The following is a 13,566-nucleotide window of genomic DNA, read 5'->3' as shown; positions in this document are numbered from 1 at the left end:
TGACGTCATTTGTTTACAAACAGGGAGAGGTCTGCTGCAAGTATTTTACCTGGCGTCCTGTAATGTACTGTGAGCTGGTGTTACTATATAGTTTCCTTCGTGCGCAAAGGTGGTGTTGAAATCATCTCAGCAGGTATCAGAGTGCTAAAAAAAAGAAACACTGGAAGTTCTTTACTCCAGTGATTCGTGAATTGGTCACTGATCAATTTGGCTTTGGGGTTTTCCCAGCACTCCGGCTTCACCCCCTTCCACTTCCTCCTCCTGCCAAAAGGGCCAAAACAGCTCAAAGATAGGACAAAAATGCAGAAGAAACCCGTGGATACCGGGGTCACAGCCCCGAAGGAGCCCTGCCACCAGGGGTGAAAATGTTACACAAATCACATACATTACTGTACCAATTGAACTGCACATTGCATTTTTTTATTTGTGATTTACTTTGGACCCCATATGACTAGCTTTTATGCTACGACTGGGTTCCATACATAGCCTTTTTTTTTCAGCAGAGCCAGAGCTTTCCCGTGATGTTTTTGTCATTATCAGTTTCGAGCCCCCTGTATTCGAATTTTGTAGCCAGCACTTTCACTTTCGGGACAGTCATTACCCTAGTGTTTTAGTTGAAGACCTAGGATGCAGTCTTCCATAATATAACGGAAACCTGAATGCCTGTGTGCACACACAAGTCTTGATACTTCAACATGTGCCATTTAGGGCATGTATAGTATAAAGTGTTCTGTCCGCGTCTAGAAGTTTAGTTGCATCTGAAAACCTTCTGTAGAATGGTGAAAATGCAACTTTATTTCACGACAAACGAAGAGAACACAGAAAACGAAAACTCAAACGAAATACATGGCAGTTTGCAGGGAGTCGAGAACTTTGACAGCCTCTACGTACTGACGGGTGGATACTGAGTCCCCACTGTCCCCTGATGAGTCGCTGCTTGAACTCGACACGTCCACCTTGCTAGCCACGTGGTCCTTAGCCCTGTAGGCAGCCAAATGTGCATAGTAGACAGGTGCCGGGATACTGACAGAGCGAGCACAACGCGCATACGTGTGGCATAGGTAGTAGCTCAACTTCTGCACATCATCCGCGGTAAAGCTTGAATCGTCCCACACGATGTAGTAATGAGACGGCCTGCTGGTGCCCTGTATGCCGAAATGGGAACAGAGGAAAAAGTCAAAGTGCAACGGGTGCGTAACAACAGAGTCCACCGTGGTTCCCGGCTGAACGTTGCCGCACTTGCCCACGCCATCACGGTCACTGGAAGGCATGAATCTCGTATGGTGCCTTTTCTGCACAACGATGAACGTAAGCGCTGGCTCATAAGTCTCGTTTGGGGACAACTCCTGGCATGCAAGTCGGATGGCAGACACTTCTCGGTTGCGAACCTCCATGAACTGTCCTTCGCTGACACCGTCCCTGTAGAAGATTATGCTTTCAGGCTTGTGCTTAGTAGCGCGATAGAATGCTTTCAACATGTCTTTCATCATGTCCTTCAGGTCCTTTATTATCTCGACTCTGGATGTAGCAGCGGCGTCTTCCATTTGCACGCGAATGGATGCGTGGAACTTGGAAGGGATAGAGTCCAGGCTGCCCACGCAGGCTGCGATGGACGGGCGAAGTTTGTCCCCTGGGGCAGGGTGGGTCACGTCAGCCCCAATTATGATCACTGGCTTATGGAAGATGGACGGCTTTTCCTGCGAAAGCAGGCTGTTGTTGGTGCCTCCCATTTTAGCGTTGATCTTCTGGCAGAGATTAGTGACAAGAGCTGCACTGCACTCCTCGTTCACATTCTTGTCCTTGATGCATTGTGTCCGCAGGCCCAGTTCAGTCTCACACACTTGCTTGATCTCTGCGTAGTTGCTGTTCTTTGCAAGCACGACAAGTACAATCTCCAGCCCAGAATACCTGCGCATGACGTCGGCGAAGATGTTCTTCATTGGTTTTCTATGAGCGTCACCTGCTACAATGTCGGCTGGCATCTCAAACTTCATTCCCAGTTCTTGGCCCACTCGTACCAACATTTTGACGAAGTTGTAAATGTCATGCTTTTGTGGGAGCCTGCTCAAATTCAGGACAATCCAGCGGCTGACAGAGGCAGCTTTGTAAAAGTGTTTACCACGCAGTTCCCAAGAGCCTTTGTGTGGCTTGGTAACGCTACTGTTCTCAAACACTAGAGTGGGTGGGTCCAGTACACGACTGTTCAGCTGCGTCGGGTCCGTGCTGATCTTGATGCCGAACTCTTTCAGGTAGGGCTCATTGCTGGTGACGAAGTCCTTGACGGACTGTCTAATCTCAAGGAACCTCTTGGACGGTGGCTGCGCAGTGCGCTTTATCATCTCAGATGTCTGCTTCTCGTCCAATTTCTTCTTGCAGTGCTGACCTTCCACAATCTCGCACACTTCAAAGGGCAGGAACACTGGGTGAGATGAGCTGCCACTCTGCACGCACAGCAGGTTCGGGTATGTCAGTCGGCCATACTTGCTCTGGAAGTAGTCTGCAACGTTGTTGCGAGAGCCGTCCTCCATGGTAAAATATAGCTTCCTAGCGGGTTCCTTGGTCACCCTCACCACCTTGTAGCGACGAGGGTAAGGGAGGTGATTTACCTGCAATAGATAATCCGTCAGGTTGATAGAATAACATTTTCTGTTGTCCAAAGAGGATCTTTACAAGAGGCTTTGAGGGTTCAGAATATCTGTGCTACACATAATAAAACCCGACTACCCATGTAAGAATGTTTGCAATTACAATTTTTATGAAACAATTTCTGTTTGCAGAAGATTTTACAAGGTGGTTTCATTTGAAATTGTCACATAAACAACTTGTTTTGCGAACATTTTCACCTGTGTATGTGCACACCGTGCAGCTGGAGGAACAAACAAGAGCAACAAGTACACACACATTTTGTGTACTGAGCAAATAAGCAACTATAAATCAAGGGAACGTGGACTGAGAATGGAGAAAGCGTCTTAGCTACAATTATTGCTGACTGTATAGTGTATGTCACAACAGAACCAAAATGCACAAACTTGTTCACTATCTTCTACGAAGAATTTCAGTGAATTCCAACTTTACTACCTTGATGCGCAGCCCTTTGAGCTCCTTACTGAGACGAACAGCTTGGGAGTCGCGCAGTTCTCTGTAGTCTGTCGGGCTGAGCCCTCGACGGCCGTCACTAAATATACGGCACATGAAGGTCAGAACCGGAATGGGCTCGTAGAAGGCCGTAGCTGACATGTCAATATTGAGCATAGGCTTCCATTGAGCAGGGCGGACGCTGGTGTAATAGCCGAACCATACCTCTCGGCCGCCACCGAGGCTGCTGTTGTTTTGGGGCGGTTTGAAGAAAGACCTGCCCACGGGTGTCAACTCTATGGACGGTCCGTGACGCAAGATGATGTCCACGGCTTGAATCACGTCTTGCGGCACTGTGTTGACGCGGCTGTCGAAGACCGCGTGCAAAGCGTCCAGGTTGACAGTGGCCGCGTACTGAATTTTGACAATAAATTTCTGCACTCGTTGGTCTTCCTCGAAGTCGACCGAGAAGGTGCGCTCCCTGAACTTGAGCTCCCGTCTCGTATAAAGGTTCTTTCGACCGTCGAAGGCTGGGATGCAGTTGCTGAGTTCATGACGATATTTCTTCGCCAGCAGCTCAATAATCATCCGGTTGATCTTAGTGCTCATACATCGATACTTCCGCTTTTCGGGTACCTTGGCTTCCTTGCGCGCTTCGGAGAATATCTCGACGTCGTAGTGGAACACGTTCCCGCTGGGAATTTCTATACTGAAGTGGTTTGCAGTCACTTGGATGACCCTGCCCTGCTTTCCTTGTGCCGGTCGCCTCGGGAAGTGCGACGGCAAGCTACGTTCCAGCTCCTGAATTTTCATCTCATCGGCAGATTTGATGGACAAGTTGAGGGTGGACGTACGCGGAGAGCCTCCGTTCTGGTGCGGAGAAGTGCCGTCAGCAGAGCGGGGCCCCTCAGTTGGAGCCACCGTACGAGGGTCACCTGTCTGCTGCTGACTTCGGCGCTGTCCCCTTGCGACGTGATGCTGGATCGCTTGAGCGAACGAAGATTCTTGGGCTCTGTACTGCAGCGGCGCCACGTGACCCAGGAGCACTCCAGGAGGACCTCCTGCGTACAAAGTTCACGTTTATCAGTGTCGGTGCGAATCTCGTCCGGGGCAGGTGAGTCATACCCCTCCCCAGCCAGAAGAGCTGTTTGGAAACGTTTAGACGACTGTTTCCCAAAGTGAAGATCGCGATCCCCATGGTTCGAACGGTTCGAGAACCTGAAGGAAGGGACACCAAATTATGTCCGTGGACCATGCTCTGACGACTATTATGCGACACAAAAAAGCTCGCGGTAGCGGACCCTCAGGTCCAACAAACAAGCCGAATAGAAGCCGAATAGAATAGATGGCGTGATGGTTTCTAGCCCAGGTGATACACCCTGACGACCTCTGTAACGCCCCTTGTGTCATTTCTGATACGCGTTGTTCTGAAAGAGCTCTACCCAAGAAACGTCATCATGACGTTGGTAGACAGACTGAAACCGAAACAAATCGGAAGGGGAGGGCTGGGATCCACGAATGGGCACTTAATTGCTGCCTCCTATTGAAAGAAAAGTAGGACCGAAGGTCGCGTCCCTTTCAGAGACCATCGTAATCCCCTCAAGACTGTGGCTTTCTTGCGTGACCTTGTTTGCCCCTAGCTTCGAGCGTAGTGCAACTCTACGAAATTAGTGGTGCTGTCGTACACTATGACGTCATTTGTTTACAAACAGGGATCGGTCTATTGTCAAGTAACTATCTCTGCGTGAGTTACTGCGTGTATTACTGTTCAACGAACAGTCACTGAGATTACTTGTGCGTAGCCAGTGAGTAGTAATTGCGTTTCTTGTAATCAATATTTTTTTATTAATTTATAGAGTAGTCGACTATACACATGGAGCTCTATGCATGACCTTTCACTTTGTATTTCGACAATTACTGCATGAAACACTGTCTCATCCATTACCTACAGTCTCCAAGGCTTGCAAAGCTGTATCATATTCAGACTTAATTGTGCGTAACGCGTTACTGGCAATTGAGTTACTTGTAAGCAATTACTTATAGTAATTTTTCTTGTAATCAGTTACTTTTCCCCCAGAGACTGACTCCTCTTCTCGGTGTTCTGTCACAGGTTCCTCGTGCCGTTGTGGGGTCGCTGTGTTATCGCGCAGTTCTGGGATTCGGGACCAGAAAGAACTGTTCCGGAAAAAGCGTCCCCTGGAAAAAATGTCCCCTGAGGAACATCCACTTTTATACGCGTGGTGTAGTTAATTTCGGACGTTGACTCTTTACTAGGACAGAGTGAATATTCGAATTTTTCGAAGCGAGTAATAGCATATTCTATTAGCATATTCTATTATTTCCGAAGCAAATATGTGATTCAACGTTCGGATTCCGAATGGAATTGAGGGACAGGAACACAGAACTCAAGTAGACATAAATAGACTCAAACCAGCCTCAGCCTGCCACGCCTCAGTCTCAAGGAAATGACACCAACATCATTACACCAGCTTGCTTGCGTTTTAATGCTTGGTTCGTACAAGGGATATCACGGGGAGAAATTGTTTTTCGCTACCCCTCGGCTTCTTTTGCTTTGTTTATGAAGTACGTAACTACCGTCGCTCTTCTTGTAAAAAGACATTTAAAGAAAGGAAACAGCTTTCTAAGCGGTATAATGACCGCTTCGGCGTTGAACCCAGCAGGTTTACAAAGTACATTTGGCCGGTTGATGATAGTTTCCACATCGAGCACATGAGAGATAGATGGACGAGGAAGATAAGCGGGGCTTTCCATGAAAACGTGCACATATAGGTGACGACCGAATTATCTTGACTACGGTCTTCCTTTCCTGTAATGCAGCCGACGAAATCGTACTTAGCTGATGATGATGATGATTCAGGTTTTTTGGCGCGCATTGACAACTATACGGTCGTAATGCGCCACAGCAATGATGCGAATGAACTAGTTAAAAGAAAATACGATGTTTGTTAAAATATGTCATGATTGTGTAAAATCCGTCAATCTAAAACTACGAAAGGTTAAGAATTCCGACGTGTTCAGGAAATTAAATACTGCACTGAAAGGGATGATAGCTTCGTCACCCCACAAGAGCGCTGGGTGTAGTGGTAAAAAGTATTTGTAAAACTCACTGAAATGAACTTTACTGTGTGTGTTATGATGCGATGAGTATGTACAAAACGGACAAAGGTTCGCCACAATGAGTGCATTCAGGTGGTTCCACCCCTCGAAGCAGAAACCCGTGGGTTAAAAATGTATGGCGGATCCTTAGGCGTGATCGCACCACGCATTGCAGCCGGTTCTCTAGGTACTCGGTGCATTGAATAATTGCGCTTTGCTCTCAGCAGTTGATTATCTGTCTGCCGTTCCCAAAATTCTTGCCGTTTGAGGTTGACTGCCTTACTCCAAGCTGACCTAAGATCCTGACAGAGCATTTCGAAGGGAGTGATGTCAGCAGAATGGGCTGCTGCTGCAGCCGCAGCACGACTTGCGCTGTCATTGCCCTGTGTGCCAGTGTGGCTTGGCACCCAACAGAGCTTAAAGTGGTAACCCCGGTTTAGCACCGCGCTAGCCAAATATCGTGCTCGTTGTACCAGGTGGTTTTTCTGTTTGTGTACGTTGCATACGGCCTGGAGGGTGGGAAGAGAGTCTGTATATACTATAGAGGATTTTATGTGAGTTTGCAATATGAAATTTAAAGCTAAAATGACTGCATAAACCTCTACTGTAAATATTGATCCACGTTCTTCAACCGATGAGATCGTGTACATGCGCCTGACACCATCGCACATGCTACTGCAGTACTGGACTTTGAGCCGTCTGTATACAGGGTGTCTTTTTTGGTCGATACAGAGTTTTCATAAGCTATAAGGGCTATAGACATCCTGTTTTCACTTCTATCATCTCTGGGCCGTAGACGTTCTTGGCCACCTGCTGCTCAACCGTCGAATGACTAATTACCTAAAAATCGTTAATTAACTTTTTAATAATAAAGGCTACAAGGTCGTCTCAATGAGAACATCTGGTCCCTTCAGTCACCTGATACCGTTACCGTTTTCAGCACAGAAATCTGTTCTATAGATCGCCCGCAAAAAATTCGTGAAAGAACACATTTTTTTCTTTATTTTGTACATTGCGCATTTGCGGAGACGCGTCTTTCCTTCACCCCCATTGCGAGACAGTGAAGGAGCACAGTCCCGCCTCATGCGTCGAAGATGAGCTCTAACTTGCGGAAACAAAACAAAAAGAAGTGTATCGGGTGACGCTATCCGAACTGCCCTTATCTTGGGTTGCATTTTCTTCTTTCTCTTAATCTTTTTCCAGGACGCAAGAGGCGATGATGTGCTCTTTCATTCTCTCACACTAGGGGTGAAAGAAAGACGCGTCTCCGAAGATGCACAACAAAAAGAAAAAAAAAAAAAGAAGAGGAAAAGGTGTCCTTTCACGAATTTTTGAGGACGATCTATCTCACAGATTTTTGTTCTACTATAGTGTGACTACTCTGTACTACTATAGTGTGAAGAGCTTCAAATCTTTTCCAAGTGTTTCCCAAGGGCATTACCCTGTTCTTGCAGGCTTTCACATACCTGACCATTAACTTCTAGAAGAGGGACATATCATCGTCATCATGTATCTCTCTCTCTCTCTCTCTCTAAAAGAGGGACAGAGTGACCAATATGTTCCCCTCTGATTTTTCGAAGTTTATCCCAAACAATTTTTGTTGGTGTGTTCAAAGAAAAAGAAGATACAAAGCTGCGCCAGGAGCTCTGCTTGCTTTCGTGTTCACCTGGCCTTTGCTCTTGCTTTTCTAAAGAGCAAAAGATTTTGTGACGTGGGGCACTGTAGAAACCTACTCCACGCACGATTTTGAAGTTTGTGCGTATCCTTGCATTTACTGTTCCACCAAGGCAGGCCCTTTGGCAGTTGTCCACATGTTTGTGGCATGGATTTTTCTTCTGCCTCAAGGATTACATTGGTGACAAGATCTTTAATTCCGTCGATCGTCAGCGTATGAGAAGGAATCAGCGATAAGTCACACTTTTCTGCAAATTGCTTCCAATCGGCTTATTCGAGTTTCCACTTGCGAGGACGTGTCGTTAGCGTAGTTATATGTTATACACGGTTATATGGAAAGTGGTCACTTCGCAGTGAGTTTTCCTCTACGGTCCATTCTATACCTTGCAGCAGTGATGGACTGCAAAAACAGCGATCTACGGCCGACAAGGCTTGAGCTAGATGAATGCATGTATGTGGGCCTTCCGGTATTCAAGAGACATATCGAGGACGTCAACAGAAGTCTGTGTGTCATTTGTCCTCTTGCGTCTGTTCTTGCACTGCCCCAAAGCGGGTTATGGGCATTAAAGTCACCTGCAAGAATAAAAGGAATTGGAAGCTGGGTGAATATATCTTTTACGTCGCTTTGTGTGAAGGTTCTGATGGTGGCAGATAAACTGAGCAGATGGTGACGATTATGTCCAGACACACCTGCACAACCACAGCCTCCAAGTTTGTAGTCTGGTGAACTTCTTTCGTTGGAAAAGAACCTCGTGTTACGATCGCTACACCTCCAGGTGATCAGGATTTATCTGATCGATCTTTCCGAAAAATGTCGCGTCTGCGCAGTGGATTTGGTATATGTATGTTTAAATATGTTTCTTGAAGACAGAAGCATGCCGCACTGTACTTGTCGAAAAGATCGTTCACATCATCCAGATTCGAAATTAGCCCACAGCAGCTCCACTGAAGGATCTTTCCACCATAATTATGCCAGTACCAAGAATAAATAAGATGTGTACAGTAAACTTCTGCCGACCAGGAAAACTATACTGCATTATCTATTTGTTTGGAGCTGCTCAAAGAAGTACTTATTTCTTCTTTGCGCCTGTTATGGGCTGCTTCGGAGCTTTTCTCCGTGGAGTGAAAGATTGGCCCCCGAAAGGATGCTTTTTGATTTTCTTTGGGGCTTGGGGCTCCTGCTCACGAACGAGCCTTGTGAGCTCATGTCATATTCATCACATTCCACCACGTTCATCACATTCCATGGAGCTAGGCTCCAAGGGCAGTGATGACGAAGGTGGCGCCTCTGAAGAGGACGCCACAGAGGATGTTTGAGAGACTGCAGTTACTGCTGCAGTAGATGGAAGTGGCGTCGGTGTTAGTGACACCACGGGAGTTTTGGGAATTGGAGGTGACCCTTCACCTCCAATTCCCGGTCCCCATGGTCCACCAGTCCACCAGTGGTCTTGGTTTGTATTTGGGACCAGCTTTTTTCCTCGCCTGGATTCTGGTGTTATGTGTAACTTTGATGTGTAACACTTCTTTTTCAAGTTTCCATTTCGCACAGGATCTGAAGTAAGACGGGTGATCGGAAGAGCAGTTGATACAGCAGTCTGGCCCTTTGCACTCTTTAGTCTCATGGTCAGACTTGCCACACCGTGCGCAACAGGCAGAGCCATGACACGAGTACGCAGCATGACCAAACCTGTTACAACGGAAGCAGCGCAAAGGGTTTGGGATGTATGGTCGCACTCCACCTGACAGATATCACCTTTTGAACTTTTGAGGAATAGTAAGCCAATCAAAAGTAAGGAGGATATTTCGGGTCGTGACGTACTCATTGTTCTTTCTGATTTTTATTTTTCGTGCGTATATGACGCCCTGGTCTTTCAGGTTGAGAAGAATTTCCTCAACAGGCACGTCAGTGAGGTGGGACAGGGCGACGACGCCTCGGCTAGTGTTTAAAGTCCTGTGTAGAGATGCTGTTATTCTTTTGCCTAACATTTTGTGAATGTTCAAGATGGTGTCACAGTCTGTTTTGTAGGTGTACTTGATCAACAAGTCACCTGATCGCATGCGTGTAATTTCTGGTACATGCTTAGAGAGAGATGCCACCGCCTTCTGAATGAAGAACGTTGACATCCTACCCAAGGGTACTACATTTTTTTGTCATCTCCTGTCGCTGCAAGCACTATGTACTTTTCTGTAAAGTTTGTAGAATCTGAATTGGAGACTTCGGTCTGGAGACGCTTCGAGTTCCCGATTATAGAGTTTGAAGAATTTTTAACCATTCATGGCTTTAGGAAATGGACGGCCCAACAAGTCGGTCACGTTGCACGTCCATACGCGTGAGAGGGGTCCGGAGTTTTAAGGAAAACCCATCGGCCGAAGCTTGATCAAGACCCCGACCGCCACCGTTCAAGGTTTCTACCCTTCGCCTTTCATCCCCTCGGCACGGTACGGCTAACACCTTGGAACTGGGGGCTGGGGTCCGTGATGGCGCCACTCACCAAACACCGGCCTTAGCTCGTGTAGATATCTACTGCACGTGATAGTACTGGGATCTTTATTTTGTGGACACGGAAAGTGTGACTACTCTGCCATTTTTTCCCCTTTCTGTGCTGTGCGCATGCTCGTGCTCCACACTCTGTATGTGCGCGAAAATAGATTCCGTAATCTTTACGCTGTGGGGCCATCATAATTTTACCGCGGCTGCAGTTAACGGAGAGGTTCAGGGAGATCGCAGTGTCCGTGTGCCAAAATCCTCCTCGCTTCTACGCACTATGCAGAAAGAAAACAGAAGGTCTCTTCCATTTGCCCAGTACCTTCGGCAGTAGTTCAGGATAGAGTTACTAAATAGGGGTACAGAGTACCACATTCATTTTCCGCGCCGGAGCAGCCGTTCGGTGTCCTTGATTGGGTCGATCGTGTCACGTGGTTTCTCCTTCCAAGAACGCGCGCGCCGTCCATGTTGAGTCACCTCCATCCAAAACCGGTTTTGCGAGCTGGCTCGGCTGCGCGCAGCATTCCAGCCCGGCGAAGAAAGGGAGATTGACGTCCCGTTGCTAGGCGACGCAGGATCCGGACGTGCCAGGCGCCGGATCCAAGATGGCGATCTCACTCGCCGGCGTGGTTCAGTTCAGAGGAGTGCCGATGTGGTGCTAGCGCGTGCGGCGCCGACTGGTACAGTGGAAGTGTAAGTTCAGCACTAGCGCTGCTCGGTCGCTTACAAAACGAGCGAGCGGGAAGCGAGTGCAGGAGCAGGCTGGTCGTCTGCTGTACGCACCGCTTTGTACATCACAGCCCCGCCGAATGTTACCATTCCCTCACGAGATTTGTTGAAATTGGGGGACGTAGGCTTTTTTATATGCCAGTGGATAATAAAATCTGCGCGCAATTACACGGCGAACGTAAGCAGCCCAACATCTTGGTTCACTATTGACACAATATCGGCAATACCAGCCCAATATTGGGCTAATATGTTGTGCTGCTTGGGATTTTTCTTTGTTGGCTGGACACCGATTTTACAGGGGTGTAGCGGCGCAAATATTTTCATCAATATATTTCGCACTGGAAATGAATGAAAGGATCAACGTGCAAAATCTAAGTGCATCTGATGAGGAGCTTGTATCTTGAAGCTCGTTTCGGGGAGCGGAGAATTGCGCACTGGACATTTGCCCACACCGTTATCAGAAACCGACAGTCACACCGCCCATAGAGTTAATATAGGAAGACTCTAGAGAACGAACTTGGCGCGCCGTCAATGAGATTCTCCTATCCCCGAGCGTGACCGCCCGGGCGCAGCCATCCGTTGGTCATGAACAGGGTTAGTGGACGAATTTCAGCCCCCTTACTACAGCGGAGCTGCTCCGTTTGCCAACCTTGTGCAGTCACGTGAGATGACAAACGGGGGAACGAGCCGATGGAGGGAACGACGTCCAACAACGTACGAATCTTCGGGATACGTGCAGAATTGAGTAATGCTATCGGAATCACAAGGTAAACGTTGTCATATCAAACGTGAACCATATCTTACCTATGAGATTACCTGCCACACCGTCAACCCTTCGCTTTCCACCGACACGGATGAAGATGTTTACCGCCTATGACGTGTTGAAGTGGCGTTTGTATGCCTCTGCGAGCGAAATCAATAAATCGTTATCCATCGTAACGAACGTATGCATGCATTTCCGAAGGCAACTTTATTCCAAAAATGAATGCACACGGTAAACCGCCATTTTCATGCTGCTCTGCGAACCAACGGGAACCGGAAATAGCAAAAACGAAACCACCCGCCATTCCATGCTCTCATCTGTCAACTTTCGTGATAATAAAGTTACGAACGAACGACAGCACACAAGCGAGTGATGTAGTGGGAAAATATTCACTGCTTATTTGTTTAACGAATACATATGAAATACGCACATTGTACGCCGAATTTAGATAGCAAGTGATGAATTTAGGAAAACGAGTACGTCAAGTTTAGCGGAATGAAGCAGCCAACGGAAAGCAACGCCTTCCATGACCAACGGATGGCAGCTCCCGTGTGGTCACGCTTTTTTGAGCGAGTCCGACCTCCGACGGCGCAGTGATTTAAACTGCCCCACGTGTTGGATGCAATGCAGACAGAAAGTGAAATGGTGACACTTTGTAACGGGATGACGATTTATTGTCTGGACAACCAAACTCTCAACGTATTGCTTCATTAGAAGTGCACTCGCTACAGAAGTGTCTCTAAAACGGCAACACTTACCTCTACCTCGAGCTCTGGGTGGTAGGACAGCCACTTCCATCGCGGCGAGAAATATTGCGTCCCCGGCGTATGGTTCTACAAGATTAAAGCTTGCGTACCCTCAGAGCCTATAAAAATGGCTCTGCGTATCCTCTCGATATCACGCGTGCACTGGGGAAGGAGAAAGAAAAGGAGCGCCGGGGGAGGTCACGCGGGCGGTAGCTCACGTAGCGGTAGTGAGGGCGGTTCATCAGCCTTACCTCAGCTTTTCCCTTTCCCCTCGTGCACGTAGAACGATCTCGTTGGATCGCTCTCGAATAGGGTACCACGACAACTGCACGTGAGGTCCACGTTGCTTCATCTTTTTCAACATAGTGTTGTGTCCCGGTGGTGGTGGTGGTGGTGGTGAAAGGGCTCGCCTTGGTCGGCCTCACAGAGCAATGTCAACAGTGGGCAACGTCACGACTGACGCACTGGGGGAATGTTCGTCCTGGGCCGCCTTCTACCCCATTTGTGCCGGCATATGTCTGAAAGCGTCTGAGGAAAACCCAGGAGAAACCCCAGACAGCATAGCCGGCACCGGGATTCGAACCCGGGTACCACCCCAGTCTCGACGTGCATGGTCCGCACGCTAGCTACCGAGCCACGCAGGCTTGACGCATACATTACAACGCAAGCTGATAATGTGTTGTGGCCCGTGGGCGAATACCCTTTATTAATAAATAATAAGAATAATAATGGTACCGTGAGGTTGCATGTAAGGTTTGTCTGCGTAGTGTGGCGACATGTTGCACGTGTCGCAGGGTAGGATTTGGACCACCTGGGGTTCTTTTGACGTGCGCCGGAAACCTCCGACACACGGTGCTAGCAGCAAGGTACATACCTCCCCCACGTTGCTACCGACCGAACGATCGAACCCGCGATCTTGAGCTCAGCAAGCCAGCACGTTACCGACTGAGCTACCGAGGACGGTTACTATTTAGTAT

At 48.0% G+C, this 13,566-nt stretch overlaps 1 protein-coding gene across 1 annotated transcript; it reads right to left on the bottom strand.

Annotated features, from left to right (window-relative positions):
- Positions 1-767: 767 nt before the first annotated feature.
- Positions 768-12,776, bottom strand: LOC135393342 (protein argonaute-4-like). The gene is made up of 3 exons (XM_064623812.1): positions 12,602-12,776; positions 3,079-4,136; positions 768-2,606 (listed from the first exon to the last, which is right to left on the bottom strand). Exons 1-3 carry the CDS (start codon positions 12,639-12,641, stop codon positions 834-836), a joined length of 2,871 nt encoding a protein of 956 aa, XP_064479882.1. The 5' UTR covers positions 12,642-12,776; the 3' UTR covers positions 768-833.
- Between the last annotated feature and the right edge of the window lie 790 nt (positions 12,777-13,566).

The sequence above is a fragment of the Ornithodoros turicata genome, chromosome 4, assembly GCF_037126465.1.
Source record: "Ornithodoros turicata isolate Travis chromosome 4, ASM3712646v1, whole genome shotgun sequence".
NCBI classification, from domain to species: Eukaryota; Metazoa; Arthropoda; class Arachnida; order Ixodida; family Argasidae; genus Ornithodoros; species Ornithodoros turicata.
The sequence above is the reverse complement of the archived record's forward strand: the minus strand, read 5'-3'. Positions and strand labels throughout refer to the sequence as shown.

Coding starts and splice junctions, on each gene's coding strand:
- LOC135393342 (XM_064623812.1), bottom strand. CDS start 12,641: ATGGAAGTGGCTGTCCTACCACCCAGAGCTCGAGGTAGAG. Junction 4,137..12,601: donor ACCCAGAGCTCGAGGTAGAG/GTAAGTGTTGCC, acceptor CTTTGTACGCAG/GAGGTCCTCCTGGAGTGCTC. Junction 2,607..3,078: donor TCAAAGGGCTGCGCATCAAG/GTAGTAAAGTTG, acceptor TATCTATTGCAG/GTAAATCACCTCCCTTACCC.